Genomic DNA, 22,852 nt, shown 5'->3' on the forward strand with positions numbered 1-22,852 from the left:
AGAGACTTGCTTTATTTATTTATTATTTTAGAGAGAATGCTTGCATGACCCCTCTAATAAGAAATATGAACTGTTTCATTGTTCAGAATAATCTCTTCGTTGCAAACAACAGTGCACACTTGACTGTATGAAACACCTGTTCAATAAAGTGTCCATATGCACTGACATACACATAATGGCTAAATGTTCCTCAGAAATTATCCTCCCACATCTTATAAAGCAGCAGACTTAAAAGGACAAAAATGTATCTATTTACAGGCTTAAAAGAAAAAAACAGGCTGTGAATGTGTATGTGTGTTTGCCATTTTACACAGAATCTGTATGTGTGTGTAAGAAGATGGAAGAGACTATCGACTGAAGAGGCCCATTAACCAGATGCTACTACAGCGAACACACAATGGGAGGGAATGAGGGAGCTGAGGAGCAGTAAAAGAGGAGGGTTTGGATTCATGCATCAGAGGGAACATAAACTTCTCCCCCTGGTGATAGCTGGCCTTTTGCTCCTTCCTTGTATATTTCAATCGTTGGCAAAAGTGCACCAAAGTCATTCCTTTTGCCACTTGTGCAATTGGGACAAGGTCACAAGCCATGAGGAAAACACTGAGAGAAATATAAGTTGAGAAGGGGAAGTTAGATGCAATCAATAACGCCTAATTGTACAGTGCAACGCTTTCCTCATACTACTGAATGTCAAAGCACTTGTGTAAGGATACAATTATTTCCTTGTCAAAGTGCATCCAACATCATAATTTTGTGGAAGACCACATAATGACGCTCTTACAAATTACTCTTGTCGTCTTGAAAATGAAAAGCGAGTGATTGAAAGTCTGAAAACCCTTCAATTTCATCAACCAATTCATGTCTTTGCACTCAAATTACAATAAAATTGATGATTTATTAATCTATGGTTGAGTTCGGCGTTTTAAGGCAGTTACAGAATAATAAGTCTGTGCATAATAATGGTTCATTACTGCACTTAGTGTCTCACGTAGAATGATAATATTATTGTTATGGCCCAAGTACCCACCCACTGAATAAACGAGCAAAATTGTGAGGCTCTGTGTGTGCGCGCGAGTGTACAGTAATGTGTGCGCTGTAACAACGGAAGAATAAAGGAGAAAAATAAACAAGAATTAACCAATTAAACTCAGTGGCTTGCAGATTAATACTGTGCTGTGCCACACAATGGTTATAGATGTTTAGGTTTTTATGCATCACGCAGTTAAAAACTATCCTGAGCAACATGCAGAGCAACGAGTCCTGCAGTAGATACCGTGGCGATAAAGAGCCCTCAGCTCAACATTATCATTTCAGTCTAGGATTACGTGAGGAAACAGAAGCAAGGGAGGCAGCCTTAGTGGGAGTTAAGCAAACCCAATTTGCTTTTAGCAAAACTTTTGCACAGTACTATATCTGTTAATGGTTTAATGGCCAGGGATAGAATGTCCTTGACTTTGGGATTGTGAATCATAATCAGTTCCTGAAGATGGCTGTTAGGTGCATGAATCATAATAGGTTGAGAGGAGCCGTGTGCACTTTGATTCACAGCCCTCGCCTGCCCTATTTTTCCACTGATCTCTTGGCTTTTCACAGCCACTCTGTTTTCTGGCAGGCGTTGTGATGACTACTTTAGGGGCGGTCAAACTCGGATAACTTGATTAGAGACTTTTCTATCTCGCCTTGCTTTCTCTGGGCTGTCAACAAGTATGCCATGAGTTCACTCATGGTCTATTATTAACCAAATCTGGCCAACAGGCTAGCTAACTGACTGACTGTTTTCAATTTATTTTTCAAAAATGGATGCCTGAAGTTCCAGTGAGCTTGTCATGACCAAAACCAGTTTATTTTTGCGTTATTGGATCTCATCCAAAACATGTGCAGGCTTGTTTCCACGACTGGAAAAAAAACGAAAAGAAAAGCCATTTTTCATTATTCTGTCACAAATTTAAATTGGGTGTTTCAAAATATTTTTTGACTGAGTTAAGATTTTGAGACAGTCATCCAAAACTTCAACTTAGCTCTGCCTGGCACTCTTTTTCCCATAGAACCCAGCACATTGAATTGACACGTTTACCAATGTGTTTGATACACAGAGAACACCTAGGATGACTTCAGTCGTGGACAAAAAGACAGAAAAAAACATTTATTTATGTATGTTTTTGGTGTGGCTCTAGCTCAGGAGGTGGAGCAGGTCATCTACTTATTGGAATGTTGGTGGTTCGATTCCTGGCCGCTTCCTTTGAAAGAAATATCTTGTATAAGACACTGAATCCTATTTGCTCTCATCAGAGTGTGAATATTGGGTAGAAAGGGCTTAGGAAATGCTGGTGTGAATGAGGTATGTTCTATAAAGTGCTCCCAGTGCTAAAGTGCTATATAAGAATCAGTCCCTTTACTTTTAACCATGGTTTTGGAGACCAAATCATTCCACAGTCTCTTATTAGTAGTCATTTAGTTTTTGAATACTCAAAATATGTATTAACCACTTAGATTCAAAAATGTTTGCATTTGTTAGGAAAAATTAGATTAATTGTTTTGACACAAACCTATGCATTTGTGTCTGTGGCGTGCATTCTGGGAGGCAAAAACACTTAGCTTATCTAATGCCAAAGAGGCACAGGGAGGACACTTAATTAAAAAAGCAGTGCCATTGGCAGCTGCTAAGTACAAGCTCCCAAAAAAAAAAAAAAAAAAAAAAATCCCTGAATCTGAACTGACTCCTGCAGAAAAGCCGTCGACTTCTGTCTTCTTTGTAAATCTGGGACTTCTAATAAATGTGCTGGTGGTCATTGTGGAAATCGTGGCTCTGTTATTAAGATTTAAAGGATTATAGGACAAATGTTGTGTGATTTGTGGCTTTTTTTTTTATTTATTTTTTTTCACTGAGGTTATTGAAAGATGATTTGCCTCCTGTTCTCACATAAAGTTTCATCAAACATGCAGTCCCACTGAGTTTGTACTTGAGCAGGTATTCTAACAAGACCCTCGGTGGAAGGCCCTGGCTTCAAACTAATAACATATGACTCTATTATGCTTCTAACAGGCTGAAATGCACACAGCTTTGTGACAGCACACCTTCCCATGTCCACGTTTATATGTCTGTGTCTATAGTGGGGAGTACTGTATTAAACCCAAAGGAGAGGATTAGATATAAAAGAGAGACAATAAATGATATAGTAACCAGGGGAGATAGTGGTGGAATGTACATCCATCTATCAGGATTATAATAATGCATTCCAGACAGTGTGGATCCGGGTGCCTGTTATGTGTATCTGTCCATGTTTATTTATGCAAAATGTGGATGAGTGTGTATACATTTGTGCAAGTGCCGTGTTACTCCGTGTTGTCAGATTATTTCTGAATGCCAATGACAGCCCTGATTTTTCATTTGAATGGATGATGCCGTCCATATGCAGGATACCTCCTTGTACCACAAATGGAACTGAGTTGACTCTTTATCATTATTAGCAACTCTTCCATAGCCCCGGAAAAACACAGAGCACATACGCCACCCCCGCCTTTATTTCATTTTTGCCATTAATGCCATTTTTCTATGGCTGCCATTTCCTGCTCTGTCTCTGCTTCTCTCTCCTTTCCAGAGTGGCTTGAAGGATCATGGCGCATCACAGGATTTATGGTCAATGGCGAGACAGCTACAGTCCACGTCTTGAAGAATCTGTTAAAGCTTTGTGTGCATGTAGCAGTCCAGAAAAGCTGAAATATGTCTTATGAGATTTTGCGAAAAAGCCTTATAAATATCAAATGTTTTCTCTTGTTTTTTTAAGCTCGCTATTTATGATCAGTCTTGGCTTTGTGTTGCATTAGCATTTCAGCCTCCAGGCATCTGGAGACTGATTGAAACTTTGCTAAATGTTTTTCATTTTGTAATACAGCATGGATATAATCGCCACCGCAGTCTGGGTTTTGATAACGCATTAAACAAGTGTTCATTTGATATCATGCACAGACTTTCCAAAGGACTGTTCGTTTCTGTAATAACCACAAGATAAGACACAAAGATATTATTGATTGTGCGTTCTGTGAGAAGCAGTTCCAGTCTATGAAGGCAAGCAAGTCAAATGGCAAGAAAATCTCTTTTTAACCACCAGTCTGCCACTGCATTGTTACTCCAAGTAGTTTCCTTTTTCTCACAAATCGTGCCTAATAAACATCATAACTCTGCTCGCTCGTTTCTTGCGGTGAGGTGCCACCGATATTGGATATCTGCCCTTTTTGATTAAAACCACTCTGATACACGATTGTGGATTGTGTCCATATTAGAAAATTGTGCTTGCATCAGCATTCAGCGAGATGGGTTCCACTTAAACCAAGACTGCTCTGTGAACTGTGACCCAAGAAGGGCTCCCACTGTCCAGGCTTATCCCAGCTGTCATTCACGGAGGCAGACACTTGCAGAATACTGCATTTTGCTGAACTGCTTATGTGACCAACATTGGGATAATACCCATCCTGCTTCTTACTGAACCTGTTAAACATTTATTATTATTTGTTCATTCTGTTTTGCATTGACTTGTACACTAAGATAAGGCTCCTGACCAACTCTTGTTTTCTTACATCTTTAATTAACTGCCTCAAATGGAGAAAAACAGGATGACACAAACTAAAATGAAGAATTATGACCTCTATTTTAGTGAATTCCCTCTGTCCTTCCAGCGTTGATTAAGCGCTTTCTGTTCTCGAAGCAGATGACAACAGAACCCTGTCTCCTCTCTCTAATTTTATCAGAGATGCAACAAATCAACCTTCGACCTGCATCAAACTCACAGGGCGAAAACACCATTAACGGGCCTTTTCTCTGCAGGAATATGATTTGACATCTTAATTTTCATCTACAAACAAGATAGCAAATCAATCACGTCGCTGAGGGCAAATTTTTCATCCCCTAGTCCCTCCGGTCGTTTGGCTACAGAAAGTTAATAGAGAAAGGAAAAGATTAATATTCTGATACTGTATGTCAGCACTGTTTACATATAAGGCCTCTGTTGTGTATGGAGACAGACACTGCTTACTCAAAATGAGTACAAATCTGAGGAATATTGATTGTGAACGCATTTTTTTTAATCTAGGGTGCATGATAAACTATTACGTCTCAAGTACATGAGCCCTTTCACAGTATTGCTTACCTCAGCTTGTGTGTTCATGGATAGTGACCTTTGCCTTGGGACACACTGACATTTCAGTTGAGAGCGGTTATGCAGCATAGCCAGCTTCAGTGGGTAATGATGCCTAAGATTTTCTCTGTTGGCTATGCCACGCTATACATTTACACAGCAGTCTAACTATGGAGAATAGCAGGGTTTTTTTACTTTAAATGGAAAATTTATATATTTATTTGAATAAATATATAAATAAATGAGTGAAATCATGTTTGAATTTTGGATGTTTTGTTTTGTTTGTTTTGTTTTTTGAAATTAAACTGTGCCAATTTTCCCCATAGTGTGACAACTAACAACTAGCTAAAAAAGCCAGATGTACTGCGTGTTCACGTTCCACATGAATCCCACATGAATCCCACATGAATCAACTTTTTCATGCTTCAAAATAAATCACAAAATTTTGGCACAGCCAGTACTTAGGTGTTCCTAAGAAGATGCAGCACGAGCCAGAGTTTAATTAGTGTTTACTCGCGGTTGCACAGAATTTGACAGCAGTCTTTTTCTCTCTTTTTCATCATTAGCAACAATAATGAGACTGGATATTGTCACAAGGTAGCAGGCTAAATCCTGTCATAATAACAGTCAAGTTAAATATCAGCAAGATTGTTTCATAGCTGAATAAGCATTCACATCTCAGAAATTATAGGACGTAATATCATCGTTATCATTAAAAAGAGCTAAATCGTGTATTCACTTCATTAAATAAGAATGATGGCATTAGACATTGACAAAGTACTGCAACTGTAACACTGAAAATGTTCCTGCAGAAGGCTTAGTAACACACTGGAACAATGAAACCATACAAGAGTATTTGTGATTTCATGTGAAAATGGCAGGCACACCGAATGTGCTCACAGATTCCCATTCATGAAAAGGTGAGTAGGAAAGATGGTTGAGAATATGCATGTTTTCAGGTGTTTACTTAAAACACTACAAACCCAAGAAAAACAGGTTTATTTATTAGATTTAAGTGCACATTCACTGGATATTTTTGTAATGTAGTCCCCGAAATGTGAGCAAACACTCCATCTACAAGCAAGATTGGTTTAAGGAGGATGGATGTGTTTCTTCCTGTTTATATTGCAAAAAGGTTTTGTAAACACATTAGTCAAAACAACCTGAGCTGATAGGTATGTTTGTAACACAGGGAATTCAAGCTATGAAAAACTGATTATTTTTATTGCTTATTTGTGTCACTTTGCCAAATTTTAGACACAGAGGGTTAAAGGGAAAATAAATATTTTCCCCATACGTTTGAATGGAGTTAGAGGATTATCTGTAAAACACACGGCAGGCAAAACTCGGCCAGCATCTGGACAAAGTTCAGTGTTTTTGAATAGACAAGGCTTGCAAGCATACAGCACATGAGGGAAATATGCCTGAAAAGCTGACCTCACTTCAAGGTGCCTGTAAAATATTGCAGTCGATGCCCTGGTGCTGATGTGCAAACAAGAAAAGAGACTCCCAGTTACTGCAGCATTTAGTATTTTATTCAGTATTTGAGGGGGAAAACTGTATGTTAAGGTAAAATGCAATCCCTGAGAACATTGCAGTGATTAAGTTATATAGTTACAATTTAATTTTGTTACTTTTTTAGTTTTTCCTGAGTTAGAAATTTGTATTTATCACAACTATATATATCTGAAAGGAAAAGGTTGCGTATTTTTGTGCGCTGGGGTATTAAGAAGATTCCCCGCACGGTGATCACACTGATGATGATGATGATGATAATGACAGTGACAGAAGCTGCCACAGATGAATTGTAAAGATGTAAAAATGTGACTAGCTCTCCCTCTCTCCATATCCCTTCTTCAGCTTTACATCCCGTCTCCTAAAGAGACTGTCCAATCCATTAGCGGCCATCTCCCCTGCTTCCTGTGGACATTCAGGCTGGACACAATGACAGTGGGAAATCACATGTCAGATGACTTCATGGTAGATGACTTTAATATCCGCCACACTAGCCAGTGAGTATATACGCTGAAATCATTCAATAGCCAATGAAGCCGCGGGCCACTAAACCAATATGGCGTGCTATAGCAGAATGGATGTGTTCCATGGAAGCCCTGTCGGTCGCAGTGTAATTTAATCCAGCCCTTAGGACAAGCATCTCTCAACAGAAATGGAAAAAAAAATTTGCAAAAAGAGACTTGAGGGAGTGGATGAATTTTATAACCCTACACTAACCCCTATCAACTCTCCCAAGTTTGGAGACCCCCCCTCCCTCCTGATTTAGTATGAGTGTCAGTGTGAACTGGCTATAAAAGAAAAGGAAAATCTGGTTACTTTAACAGATAAATGGCCAAAAACCTGATTGTTGAAAGGCTTCGGGGAAAGATGGAGGCTATTTATTTCATAGACAAGCTTGAGACTGACAGCACCTATTTAGCACGGAAACAATAGCAAACATTAGTGAGATACAGTTATGTTGTTTTTTTCCCCTCCCTCCCTTTCTTCTTTTCTTTTTACTCCCATCCCTAAGAGCGAAACACGTGAAAGGAATAAAGCACACAAGTGTCGGTTAGCTGTCGGGTTAACCGCTTCATAAAAGCTTGCCAATTTAGAAAACAGATCGCGGTGTATAGGTAGAGTTCAGCTGTGCTCCTAAGTCATCTTTGGGAGATGAAAACAAAAGGACATGGGATTGTGACAGCTGCGCCGAGCTCCATTTAAGCCACAGGCCGACAATTACGGAAAACCTCTTTTTTTAACCTTTCTTTAACCAAGAAAAGTGACTATACAAGTGTATAACTCGTGTTCTGTCCATGTGCATATATTACTGTAGAGGAAGGACTCGTGCCATTCAGTTCCCCTATTACCTTACTTTGATAAAGGCTCATTTCCCAGGGGCCTCAACTTCAGATGAAGTCAGTTCGGCTCAGTTCTTATGCCAAGAAGCAGACAACTTAACATCTAACACAAGCTACACAGAAGAAGAATATAACACAGAGAGCAGGGCACTCCTTTTTGAAAGATACAGTATTGTGAAGCAGGAGAAGTGAGCTATAACTTTCAGACTGTCTCAATTTAACTCCCCTATGAATTCCATTGCCATTTTAGGGAAGAGTTTTCTGTGGTTGACGAGAGCAGTGTGAAAAGCTTGGCTGAAAGCAGAGCATGAAAGCATCTATCGGATCATTGTAATGCCACCCTCAAAGCGCTGCAGCAAAGTTGAGAAAACATAGTTGGGAAATAGCGGCTCTCTCATGCTGTTGTAGTAGTAGATAAACAGTGGGTCAGGAAAGGGCCTTCCAGGTATGTTATTCCTGTTGAATTACATTTTTTTGGATTCATATTTTTTCTGTGGATGCTTGGGTTGTTTTTTTTGTTTTTTGAAAATAACAGCTCTTGGAAGTATCACACGACAGCACAGTATTAATATTAATGCGACATTAATATGTAAAACAGCCTAAATCTTGTATTAGTAGTGCCATTTCTTGTTATTTCACTGCTGTTTCTTCTACAGTGTATTGTAGATGTGATGCACAGCATATACTCATTCAGAGCAGGTACTCACAGATGTAGTAGTATTCTCTGCCCGGTCTGAACTCAAAGCCCAAGGAGAAGGGAGTGAAGAGCTGGAACTTCTCTGAAAACTTAAGTGGCCCGTTCGGAGAGTGCGGCCTGTTGCATTCCCAGCGTTTAAAGCCTTTGGCGGTGTGGTCACACGTGCTATAGCCATCATAGTTGACCATGTAGAGGACGTAGCGCTCTGTCCGTTCCTCAGGCACTGTGTCTTCATAGTGAGGACAGTAGACGTCAAGGTAGTCGTTTATGCACACATCGATGTGGTAATCCCCACGGTGGAACCTGGTTGGGGAAAAAAAGAGGAGGCAGCAAAAGGTTAACCTTCAAAATTATTTTCAGTGCAAACCTAGTTTTGAATGATTTATGTGAACACGCTGCATCTCGCAGCACTCTTTCAGTATTTGGTGAAAATTTGCATGCACCAACACTCTCATCCTCTAGCATCAATAAATCTGAGTGGGTTGGTTTATCTATAAATCTCTCTCTGTAACAAATATTTACTTGTGCATATGCCTTCTGAATGGTAGCAAAATGAAGTATCCAACTTTGAAAAAAGATGTTTACAGGAACACAGTTTTCAGGTCTTTTGGGACAAAAAAATGCATTTGCTTTAGGATTTTTGTACAGTAAAAAAAAAAAAGTAGAGTAGAAATGGTCACAGAGATATAGGATGGCAGGGTGGTTCAGCCAGTAAATGTCAGTGATTGGAAAAATACAGGGCCAGGCTGTCTCTGAGGGCTGTGCAGTGAGGCATTTTTACAGCAGCAATGATCTAGAACAGGCCACGCAGGGTCAGAGGGCTTCAATACATACAGGGAGATTCATCAAAAGGCCACACACTGTCACAGGCTAGCACTAACATACACACAATCTCACCACCGTCTCTGCTGCCCAACGCACAGCCCTCTCATCTGTGGAATTTTCACATCCTCCAAAATCAGAGAGCATTTTCTGCATTGTGAGTGCTCTCGTTGACCCCGGGTGGAGTGACCCTAACCTCTGGGTCACGAGGGGGTTTGGAGAGAAAATGCCAAACACCTGTAAGCTTGCTAGGGATGCCCCAATTAGGCACACGCACACACTTGAAGCAGAACAAGAGTGATAATGTGAACCGCAGAGTTGACAATTCCTACGCAGCTGGCGTGACTGACTCGCTTCACAGAGAAACCAGGTGGCGGAGGCGAGGCCCTGGTTAAATGTCACGGGAGCACAACCTTACAAGAGTTTGGATCAAACTTATAATTAAAAAATCGCATCTGCTGTCTATGGGAAGAACTCTTCAAGCCCCACAACAGGCAAGAAGCGTACGACAGGACAAATTCATTTTATATAAGAATTTTTAGGCTTAGATTTAACACACCGAAGCAGCATAGTGACCTTTTCTTTTCATGTCCGTTAAGTATTGTGTATTTCTAAAGAAACAAAAACTGCATGTCTCTTTGTATATGGCAAATAGGCAGTTAGAATGAACAAGGTCAAATTAATAATAACAAAAATTCTAACCCATGGTGTAAAATACCATAATACTGCCTTTAAAGGATGCTGAAACCGTGCTGCACAATTGTATAAAAATCTCTCTCGTCTCCTTTTCCCCTTTCACTCTCTTTCCGCCCACTTATTTGATTTCTCATTTCAAAACTACATGTAGCCCAGTGGCAAACAGATGCAATTAGAGACTGTTTATTGTAATTATTATTAAAGGTGTTTTATTCTTTTCAGTTAAAAACACTCAAATTGGAGAGAGACTCTAAAGGAAAAATCCAAATTATTTTGTATGGAATTGCATTATTTGTGTTATTTATTTATTTTTGTTTCTTAAAGGTTATTTTTTGACCTGGATACGAATGCAGTCCATCCAATGGGATTGTTTGTCCCGCCTTGTGTTTTCATGTTTGGTTGCGCTGCTAAGGCTGCTTAGACCACACGCGCCATAGCTGTACCTGTGGGGAAAACGTGGTAGCTGTTGGTATCTGCTTGCTTAGCCGCCAGATTTGGATAGCCGAAGCTAATTTTATGAATACGAAGTGCTTTGCACTGGTGAGTAACCAAACTGTTATAGCCGCTGATCGGTATCCTGAAATGTTAATGTTGTTCGCTTCAAAACAAACGCTAATGGTGATGGTACTATGCAAGTAGCTAGCGGGTACTAGCTAAACGCACACTCCCGTTGTTAAGTGTTAAAAACATATTAGCTGTTGTTAGGTTAAAGAAAAACTGTATGTCTATCTGTTGAATTGAAATGTTTTATTGTGTGACTTTTATTCATCACTGTTGTTACTTGACAGTGAGCAGAGTATATTGAGTTTGCTGTTTTAATGAGCAGTGTGAATTGCTTTAATGATTGGTGATACCTACATTGCCATGTAATGAAAACATTTAGAATTTGATTAGTTGTACAACATTAGAGATTGAAACACATTTTGTTCATGCTTTATACCTTAAACAGAAGTTTTTTAGTTAAGTGTGAACAATGTTCATTTGAAGTAATTCTGACCTCACTCTTAGGTCAGGTTTTTTGAGTTGGAGAAAGGAGCCGAGACTCCCCGGAGAACTTTGGATTATAGACTTTGTGGAAATCCGCAGAAGAGGAATAATTTCCATTGCAATGGATGGCGAGCCACAGCCCATTTGGAACTGAATCTTGAAGTCTGGTTGCCTGAACTGTGGTAGGACAAGACTGTGCAAACCATACACCGATCGTGGATTGAACTCACACCAATAACTCACCAGATCACCAAACAGGCCTGATCTGGATCCTATTGACACTTTAAAAGACCCGGGTCTAACATTTGTTTCTTTTTTATTTTGGGTATCTGTGCGCGCACACACAATTTTGGGTATTATTGTCAAATGCAATACAGTGCATAAATTTCAAATACAGTTAAACCATTGCTTCGTCATTTGTAGTTGTGTTTTCATTGTGGTTACCCATCCTCTGGGCTCCTGTCGTTCCTGAAGTCTTCTGATTTGCCCATTGTTTATATATTTTGTTACATACTGGTTACAGTGTAAAAGTGGCGAGCCAGCCAGGAGCCTTGAATTAATGGGTGACGATAGTGAAGCATATTTTGTGTGAGTGAGTTTTTGGTAAAACCGTCTATCTCACTAAAAGATGGAGTTTGTTGAAAAATTAGGTATTAAGGTCCCAAATGCTGTCATAGTGCGTGGTGTAACAGGATCAGAAAAGGATGAAGAGATTTTTGAGTTCTTAAAGCAGTACGGCTCTATTAGTAGGGTCCTCACCATCGATGATCAAGTATCTGAATTCAACAAGGATCAGATAGTGGAGTATAACTCAGGAGTAGCAGTGCAAACATTAGGACCCTTGTTGCCTTATGTCCACCCTTCAGCTGCCAATCCTGATGTAGTATTTTCTGTACATGCTTTGACAGATGTTTATTCCCAGAGAGTTGGGGGGAGTGTCACAGATACTTACCTGAGTGAACTGCGAGGAATAGCCAAGCTAAGTGGGAAAGACTTTGAAGAGGTACTGAGAGAGGTGATGACAAAAATTGAAAAGTCTGTGGGTGTTGCCGAAGAAAGTGTTGCCCTCAGTACTGAGGTTGAAATAGAGGAAGCTGATCATACTGGCAGGCCCAGCCAGGCCCCTGCTACTTTTAATGAATCAGCTGGTGTTTCAGTCTGTCCTAAGCTTGGCCACACTGATGATGAATATCACACACAAACTTTAAGCTCTGGAACCAAGAGATCCCTGGCTCTAAATCCTGGTGAGCTTAACCCACCAGAAGTACAGAGAATTGTGGTTGAACACATTGTAAAGAGTGATGATAAGATGTCACGCACCCATTCCACCTTGAGACTGAGAGCTTTTTCTGGGAAGATTCCCCGGCCATATAATGAAGCCGATTATGATACTTGGCGCTCTCATGTTGATTTAATGATGGAGGACACTTCTATTTCTGACTTGGAGAAGACTCATAAAATTCTCGAGAGCCTCCTCATTCCTGCTTCAGATGTAGTTCGACATCTTGGACCCGAAGCGCCACCATCTACCTACCTGCAATTATTGGAATCTGCCTTTGGCACAGTTGAGGACGGGGAGGAATTGTTGGTGAGGTTCATGAACACGTTGCAAGATCCTGGAGAAAAACCCTCATCTTACCTGCATCGCCTGCAGGTGGCATTGAACCGTACTGTACGCAGGGGAGGCGTACAGCCACAAGAGGTCGACAAACACCTCCTGAAACAATTTTACAGGGGTTGTTGGGATCATGATTTGCTTGCTGTCTTGCAGCTAGAACTTAAGGATAGACAACCCCCATCACTTGCTGAGCTCTTGTTGCTGCTGCGTACTGCGGAAAATAGGCAAGAAACAAAAACTAGTAGAATGAAACGGCACCTTGGTACTTCAAAACCTAAGGTTGTCTCCCATAGACAGAGTGTTCAGGAAACAAGCGAAACGCAAGCTGAATCTGAATCAAGTGACCTAAGTAAGTTAAAGAAGCAAGTTGCTGACTTGAAGAGTCAATTGACAGCACTCATGAAACAAAGAAAAACCACTGCTTCTAGGAAAGACCACATGCAGACAGATGAAACTAAAAAACCTGACCATGCAAAGACTGAACCAGGGCCCCCTCCACACAGCGCTTTAACTGTAAAGCCAAAACCGTGGTACTGTTTCCGTTGTGGGGAGGATGGTCATATTGTGGCCACCTGTGAGTCAGATCCAAATCCTGCCCTGGTAGCTGCTAAAAGAAAGGAACTGAGAATCCGTCAGCAGTCATGGGAAAGCCAACACCGAAACACACCCTCGTTAAACTGATTTCAGTCCCTGTCGTGGGACAGATGGGGACTGCAACGGGTCAAACACGTCCCGCTGATAAGAAGCCTAAAGTGACCACTAAGAAGGGTGCAATATTAACATTGAATGCTGAGCGTGGTAATTTCAAATTACCCAAAGGTTTAATAGGGGCAAAAACTACAGCACAGGTTCAAATAGAGGGCAATTGTGTTAGCTGCTTAATGGATACAGGCTCTCAAGTCACCACTGTTCCCCAGTCGTTTTACAATCAGAACCTGTCACAACATGAGATCCGGCCCCTCTTTGAGCTTTTGGAGGTTGAAGGAGCCAATGGCCAATCTGTGCCTTATCTAGGCTACATTGAGATTAATGTTGTATTCCCCAAGGAGTTTTTGGGTGCTGAGGTTGAAGTCCCCACACTAGCATTGGTGGTTCCAGATGTTCGTACCGTCCCCCAGCCACTAGTTCTGATAGGTACTAACACACTAGATCTACTTTACGAACTCTATCGTGATACCTGTCCTGAAGAGTATGAACCATCACAATATGGTTACAAAGCAGTGCTAAAGATTTTGGGGCTGCGACACAGGCAGCGCAAGAATAACCGCCTTGGTCTGGTCACCTCGCTCGGAAAAGACCCCCAGCTAGTTCCAGCAGGACAAACCGTAGTGTTAGAGGGGTTCATCGATGTAAATAGTCCTACCACTGAGAAATCTGTCCTCTTAGAACATCCCTCCTTGTCAGCATTGCCAGGTGGGGTGTTAGTTAAACCTTGCCTCATTGACTTGCCCCAGAAAGCACCATATAAAGTGCCGGTCGTAATGACTAATGAGCTGGATCATGATGTTGTTATTCCCCAGAAGTGTGTGATTGGGGAAATCAGTGCATTTCAGCGTGTTCTCTCACATGAGCATTGTGTAGTGACACCAGATTCTAACACCAAGCAGAAGCTAGGCCTCAACTTCAACTTCGAGGACTCACCCATAAGTGCTGAGTGGAGAGAGCGAGTAACACAAAAACTTGCCAATATGCCAGAGGTCTTCGCGCAAAATGACATCGACTTTGGGCGAACTAATCAGGTAAAACATCAAATCAAGTTATCTGATGAGACTCCATTTAAGCACAGGGCACGCCCCATACACCCAAATGATCTGGAAGCTGTCCGAAAGCACTTGCTAGAACTTCAACAGGCAGGTGTGATCAGGGAGTCCACATCACCCTTCTCTTCTCCCATAGTGGTGGTGAGGAAGAAGAATGGGGATGTGCGTCTCTGTGTTGATTACAGGAAGCTCAATTTGCAAACAGTGAAGGATGCTTATGCACTCCCAAACTTGGAGGAGACTTTCTCCACGCTGACTGGTTCCCAGTGGTTTTCTGTCCTCGACTTAAAATCTGGTTACTACCAGATTGAGGTTGATGAGGCTGACAAACCGAAAACAGCTTTCGTCTGTCCCATTGGATTTTGGGAGTTTAACCGTATGCCGCAGGGCATTACGAACGCTCCAAGCACATTTCAGCGTCTCATGGAGAAATGCATGGGGGATATGAACCTGAAGGAGGTTCTTGTCTTCCTTGATGACATCATTGTTTTCTCTAAAACGCTGGAAGAACATGAGGCCCGACTGCTCAAAGTTCTGAACCGTCTGAAAGAGTATGGGTTGAAATTATCCCCTGAGAAATGTAAATTTTTTCAGACATCAGTGAGGTACTTGGGACATGTTGTGTCTCGTAATGGGGTGGAGACTGACCCTGAAAAAGTGAAGGCCCTGCAAACTTGGCCAGTGCCTACTGATCTGAAAGAACTGAGGTCCTTTCTTGGTTTTGCAGGCTATTACAGACGCTTCATTAAAAGCTATTCTAGCCTAGTGAAGCCCCTCACCAATCTGACCTCAGGTTACCCACCCCTTCGCAAAGGGACCAAGCCCAAAGCCAACACTCCTCAGTATCATGACCCGAAAAAACCCTTTGGTGAGCGATGGACTCCAGAGTGTGAACAAGCTTTCCGAGCGATCATTGAAAAGCTAACTACTGCTCCGATCTTGGGTTTTGCTGACCCCAAGTTGCCCTACACTCTCCATACGGATGCCAGCACTATGGGGTTGGGTGCTGCTTTGTATCAGGAGCAGGAGGGGCAGATGAGAGTAATAGCATATGCTAGCCGAGGTTTGTCCAAGAGTGAGTCTCGCTACCCTGCCCACAAACTAGAGTTTTTAGCTCTAAAGTGGGCAGTTACAGAAAAATTTTCTGATTACCTCTATGGTAGCCAATTCACGGTTGTAACTGACAGCAATCCCTTAACATATGTTCTGTCTACAGCCAAGTTGGATGCAATGAGCTATCGTTGGCTAGCAGCACTCTCCACGTTTAATTTCCAGCTTCAGTACAGAGCTGGGAAGTTAAATTCTGATGCAGACGGTCTTTCAAGACGACCACATGGAGAACTGCTCAATGACACAGTTTCACAAAAAGAGCAGGAACGTATACAGCGGTTCACTGAAACACATCTGTCTGGTCAAGGAGTCACTATTGGCTCAGACGTGGTCCCAGCTATCTGTGAGAGGCACCTCATTGGCTGTAGCCCAAGTGAAGATGAAGAGATGGATTGTGCTTTCACCCTGGTAGACTCTTTAGCCATGTCTATATCTGCTATACCAGATGAGTTTGTGAATGAAGATCAGTGTGGTGGGTTACCAGTTATTCCCCATATGCCAGTAGAGCAGCTTAGAGCAGAACAACGAGCTGACCCGTGTTTGAGGGAAATTATAGCTCAACTTGAGACTGGGGACAAGGTTCCACCCACAGTTAGAAAGCAGCTGCCCGACATTCCCTTACTAATCAGGGAATTCAGTCGCCTTGAGCTACACAATCAAATACTGTACCGAACACGACAAGACGGAGGTTGTGTAACCTGGCAACTTTTTCTTCCAGAGCAGTTCCGAGACACAGTCCTCCGTAGTCTCCATGATGATATGGGCCACTTAGGGATTGAACGCACTCTCGACCTGGTGAGAACAAGGTTTTACTGGCCAAGGATGGCTGCAGATGTTGAGAAAAAGGTCAAAACCTGTGATCGCTGTGTTCTGAGAAAATCTCTCCCTGAAAGAGCTGCTCCTTTGGTCACAATAAAGTCCACCAGACCTCTTGAGCTTGTTTGTATGGACTTTTTGTCCATTGAGCCTGATAGGAGCAACATTAAGGACGTCCTCGTACTTACAGACCACTTTACTAAGTATGCTATTGCCGTCCCAACACCCAATCAGAAAGCTCAAACAGTTGCCAAGTGCCTGTGGGATAATTTCATTGTCCATTACGGCATTCCTGAACGTTTGCTTAGTGACCAAGGGCCTGACTTTGAGTCACACATCATCAAAGAACTATGCAACATCATGGGTGTTCATAAGATTCGTACTACGCCCTACCATCCTAGGGGAAACCCTGTAGAGCGTTTTAATAGGACGCTGTTGAGCATGCTTGGTACATTGGAAAACAAGGACAAATCACAGTGGCATAGCTTTGTGAAACCATTGGTTCATGCGTACAATTGTACGAAGAACGACGTTACAGGATACTCACCTTATGAATTAATGTACGGACGTAAACCCAGATTGCCCATTGACCTGGCTTTTGGTCTTCCCCTCAGAGACGATGGCTACAAGTCACATTCGCAATATGTGCAAAGTTTGAAGTCACGTCTGGAAGAGAGTTACAGGATCGCGGCACAAAATGCAGCAAAGATTGCTGACAAGAATAAGACCAGATTTGACTTGCGTGTAACCGCTTCTAAATTGGAAGAAGGAGACAGAGTTTTAGTGCGTGCTGTACGCCTAAGAGGAAAACATAAGCTTGCTGATAAGTGGGAGTCAGATGTTTATGTGGTGGTAAAGCAGGCGGGAGATCTCCCAGTTTACACAATAAAACCTGAGAACAAGGACGCTCCTTGGCGAACTGTCCATCGAGATCTCCTACTCCCTTGTGGTTTTGTCACACCCACTAAGGAGAATCCTGTTATAACAAACTCCACACGCAAGCCTGTGACACGGCAATCAGCTAAACAGTATGATGAGACTGAACCTTCTGAGACAGAGGAGGATACCGTTTGGTTTCGTGGGAGGCTTCCCAAAGAAACCATTCGATTCACCACAGTGTACGAGGTTCCAAAATCATGCCCTGATGCAGACGAGGGTGAGGCAGCACAGATAAATTTAACTGAAGACTGCTTAGCTGTTAATGATACGGTAGTCAGAGAAGACTTGTCTCATGACAATGTAGAAATCATTCTTGAGGATACTGCCTTGGATGCCGTGAGTGAAAGACGCTCGGCTGCTGATGTACCTGGAAGTGAAAGTGACTTAGCAGACACATCCACCTTTCAGGGAGATGTTCTTCTAAGCAGAGAAGACTCTGACAGTGAGCCTGAGGCCCTTAACAAAGAAGATTCACAACAAAGTGTGGAAGGTGATAAAACGGACACTCTTCGACGTTCAGTGAGGAATAGAGGTCCGCCAGAAAGACTGCAGTACACACAGTTGGGAAATCCCCTGATATCTATTGTGCAATCCTTATTCCAAGGCTTGAGCTTAGCTTTTACTGATGCTTTGCAAGAGAGTAAGGAGTTTGGAACTTACCAGGAGCCACTCTCTCAAGTGGTGAGGTCACAGCCATCTCCCATGCAAAGGGACTTGCATGAATTTAGGAGGGGAGAGTGTAGCCCAGTGGCAAACAGATGCAATTAGAGACTGTTTATTGTAATTATTATTAAAGGTGTTTTATTCTTTTCAGTTAAAAACACTCAAATTGGAGAGAGACTCTAAAGGAAAAATCCAAATTATTTTGTATGGAATTGCATTATTTGTGTTATTTATTTATTTTTGTTTCTTAAAGGTTATTTTTTGACCTGGATACGAATGCAGTCCATCCAATGGGATTGTTTGTCCCGCCTTGTGTTTTCATGTTTGGTTGCGCTGCTAAGGCTGCTTAGACCACACGCGCCATAGCTGTACCTGTGGGGAAAACGTGGTAGTTGTTGGTATCTGCTTGCTTAGCCGCCAGATTTGGATAGCCGAAGCTAATTTTATGAATACGAAGTGCTTTGCACTGGTGAGTAACCAAACTGTTATAGCCGCTGATCGGTATCCTGAAATGTTAATGTTGTTCGCTTCAAAACAAACGCTAATGGTGATGGTACTATGCAAGTAGCTAGCGGGTACTAGCTAAACGCACACTCCCGTTGTTAAGTGTTAAAAACATATTAGCTGTTGTTAGGTTAAAGAAAAACTGTATGTCTATCTGTTGAATTGAAATGTTTTATTGTGTGACTTTTATTCATCACTGTTGTTACTTGACAGTGAGCAGAGTATATTGAGTTTGCTGTTTTAATGAGCAGTGTGAATTGCTTTAATGATTGGTGATACCTACATTGCCATGTAATGAAAACATTTAGAATTTGATTAGTTGTACAACATTAGAGATTGAAACACATTTTGTTCATGCTTTATACCTTAAACAGAAGTTTTTTAGTTAAGTGTGAACAATGTTCATTTGAAGTAATTCTGACCTCACTCTTAGGTCAGGTTTTTTGAGTTGGAGAAAGGAGCCGAGACTCCCCGGAGAACTTTGGATTATAGACTTTGTGGAAATCCGCAGAAGAGGAATAATTTCCATTGCAATGGATGGCGAGCCACAGCCCATTTGGAACTGAATCTTGAAGTCTGGTTGCCTGAACTGTGGTAGGACAAGACTGTGCAAACCATACACCGATCGTGGATTGAACTCACACCAATAACTCACCAGATCACCAAACAGGCCTGATCTGGATCCTATTGACACTTTAAAAGACCCGGGTCTAACATTTGTTTCTTTTTTATTTTGGGTATCTGTGCGCGCACACACAATTTTGGGTATTATTGTCAAATGCAATACAGTGCATAAATTTCAAATACAGTTAAACCATTGCTTCGTCATTTGTAGTTGTGTTTTCATTGTGGTTACCCATCCTCTGGGCTCCTGTCGTTCCTGAAGTCTTCTGATTTGCCCATTGTTTATATATTTTGTTACATACTGGTTACATACAGCTCTATTGTTCTGCCTCTAAAGAATGAAGCTCCTACAATCAAACACATGTATTGAAATCCTGCTTGGCTCGCATCAGTCTACAGTTTATCTGGTCACTCTGCAGAGAATAACAATCACAATGAAAACCAGGCGCCATATTCTGAAGATCAAATAGCCATTTTAGCAAAAAATCTGGTTTTGGGGCTTTTTAGTTGTTACTTTCTTAATGTTGGTGTAATGGAACAATTATTGCTACGATTGAGCAACAATACTGAACCAAGCCATTTCTCATTACCGCGATCATGTGTGTCCTCTGGCTCTGCGCGGAATATGTGTGTGCATGTGTGTATATTTGAGCATGAGCTAGCATGAAATGTTGTTCTTCTGTGTTTACCCGAGTAGGGTAAATATCAGCGTGAGGGTGTTTACAACCAAGGCATGGAGCAACTCATCTGTAACATTTCATTTAAAACATGTCTGTGGAGGTCCAGGAAGAGCCATGCATCTCTCGCGCTGCTTTAAAATGTCACTGCGTTAATGGTCAAATTCTCCTGGTCGCTCCTCCCAGCTTATGTGTACATTCTGTGAGTGTGTGAGCAGGAGCGAGAAAGAGTATTAGAGAGGGAGCCTGTATGCGTGCGTGCGTGCGCGTGTGTGTTCGTGTGTGTGTGTGTGTGTGATGTTTCAGCTGCCCTTCTCTCCCTGCCTCAGCAGTCAGAATAGTGGCTTGTGGCCCTGACTGCAAATGAAGCAGAGGATGTTTGGGTGAGTGAGCACATAAAAAGGGACAGGACAGGCATTTGTAACATGTAACCTACTCAGTCACACACCCACCCACCCACATACACACTCACACACACACACACACTCACACATATATATGTATATGAAACAAACACAAAACTAGTACAAACCCTCACACACATGCACACCCATTAGAAACAGGCACACACATACATTAGGTTTGTGTTATCAGATGAGCGAGCACCCTGGCACATTGGCAAAGGAACAGCAGTGAGACAGCCAGAAGCTGCTAATGGCACCGAGTGAGAAAGAGACCGAGGGTGAGAAACAGACAGGGAGGCAGAGACAGAAAGGACCTGGTTCCAAAAGAGGGTGAGGGAATACAAAAAAGAGACAGCAAGACTGAATGCTGCAGATAGCACTGCCAGGCTCCTGGTGAATCCACATCTTTGCAGGAGTTACTCAAGCATGCATTCATCATTAAAGGAGATTTTACAAGAGCTGCATGTGCATGGCATGATTGTGTGAGCAGTCAAATCTCTATAACCTCCATCACCATTCAGGGAAGGACTCATCAAGATGTAGCTTTGGAGACTTCTAAGATTTTTTTGTAAAAAGTGTTCATTTTCCTTACGAACTTTTAGAAAAGTCAGTCCTGGTTTGTTCATTATCATGCAATGTTGTATTAACCTTCTCCACTTTTCAGCAGAAAATGGACGTTTTCCCCAAGCATACATCAGTCTGTATGTTGGATGAAGAAGCGCCAAGATGTTGCTCAAATGTAATGTAAATTTAAAGCAGTGCTTCATTAGATTCCAGAAGAGTGACAGGCATAACCAAAAAAGAAAAATCAAGAAGAGTGAAATATGAGCAGAAGGGCAAGCCAACTAATTTACAGGTTTTTCTGCATATGAAAGTCAGGGACATAATATGTGGACGGTATAGAATTTGTCAGTCGTCTGTGATAATAAATTAAGAGATTGATCAATGATAAGAAGCAGTTCTGCTTTACTCAAATATAAGAAATAATGTACAAAAGTATTATTAAATGATCCAATTAAAATGCATGATTTTGTCTTTAAATGTAAGATAAACATGCATCTTGTAAAGTATTCAGCTCTGAAATTGAAAGAGTGGTGTTTTGGTTCAGTCTCCAGCTCCTCCACATTCACAAAAATCTAAACCCTGAGTTGTTTCCAGTTGCAGGTGAACACACTGCTGTCATTTCTGTGTGAGCGTGTGAATGGGAAACGCACTGCAAAGCACTTTGAAGACCGTTTATTAATGCTAAACATTTACTCCACCCAGTCACCAGAGACGCTTCCCTGTATTTCAGAACAAACTTCTGGCAGCGTCATGAGCTGCAATCTTTTCCGTTCTTGTGAGAAACTGTAGCGGCACAGAACGGCAGCGGAAGCCTTCCAGCAGTAAAATGGCTAGGTAATTAAGGAGCAAATTTGGATAGCAGGCTAATTGTCAAATGGTGATAATTACATGTCTTTGTTATGCCACAGCTGTCCCAGCGAGCTGCGGGTCACAACACAAAGCGAGGAAAATCAGCTGGACACAGAGCATGAGTGTGTGTGTGTGTGTGAGGGAGAGAGAGGGATAATCTTTATTGCCAACTGATTACATTTTCACACCGCCTCCTCAGGCCCTTTGGGTTAAAACTGAAGGGGCAAGTATTGTCAGCACACACACACACACACACACACACACACACACAGATACATAGAGACACTTGCACATGCAGAGTCACAAACAGAGCGAGTTTGGGAGAGCTGGAACAGTGAAGTGAATTCAGGGTAAGGTGGCAAACCACTGCAGTTGCTGATTGGCTCATTTCCATTTCAATTACACAGCCCAGTGACATTGCTGTGCACACACTCGGGCGCATTCGCACTCGCAGAGAGACAAACATACACACAAACACGTACACACACACACACACAGGTCCTGCACATACATACGCATGCTGTAGGCCTATGTGCTCTCGTGAGGCACTTCTCTGAGCTGTGCATCGGTAGCTGCAGACAGAAAGCAAGAAGGACGGGGAGAGATAGATAACCTGAGCGAAAGAGAAAGGCAGAGGAGGAGAGCAAGAGCTCAGTGGCAGGCAGAGTGAGAGTAATCCAAGCCATCTAACCAGTTGAATAAGTGAGATCCAGTAGAAAGAGGAGACTGCATAGCAGAGCAGTACTCTAAATACTACTGCTCAGAGGTGTGACCCGAAAGCAGAGGCTGCTTCATGACTAACACAGCGTATCAGAGAGGTACGATCATTCTATGTTAATGCGTTGCTTCTTTATTATGAGAAAATAAGCTCCAAAATGTGCTCTTCGCTCTTCTTTTTTTTGTTTTTTCCAAGACGTAAAGGGTGAAGCCGCAGCAATACCGTGCATCCCAACATGTGCTGACAAAGAGAGACTGGCACGGGTGTCACGTAAAAATGATCATGACAACACTGATGAACACAAGGAGGCAAAAATAGTGTTAAGATGGGAACATTTTATGTAGAAAGAAATTCCTGGAACAATTCTGCTTCATCTTTTTTTTTTTTTACCTGCACAGACTTTGACAAGAAATGTTA

At 41.9% G+C, this 22,852-nt stretch overlaps 1 protein-coding gene across 2 annotated transcripts in view; it reads right to left on the bottom strand.

Annotated features, from left to right (window-relative positions):
- efna5b (ephrin-A5b) overlaps positions 1 to 22,852 on the bottom strand; it is a 105,642-nt gene that overhangs the window by 10,400 nt on the left and 72,390 nt on the right. For both annotated transcript variants that reach the window (XM_005452145.4, XM_003446149.5), the window contains exon 2: positions 8,695 to 8,987. In XM_005452145.4, the coding sequence (XP_005452202.1) occupies positions 8,695 to 8,987 (293 nt within the window). The remainder of the gene's footprint in view (positions 1 to 8,694; positions 8,988 to 22,852) is intronic.

Source organism: Oreochromis niloticus, linkage group LG12 (assembly GCF_001858045.2).
Source record: "Oreochromis niloticus isolate F11D_XX linkage group LG12, O_niloticus_UMD_NMBU, whole genome shotgun sequence".
Taxonomy (NCBI): domain Eukaryota; kingdom Metazoa; phylum Chordata; class Actinopteri; order Cichliformes; family Cichlidae; genus Oreochromis; species Oreochromis niloticus.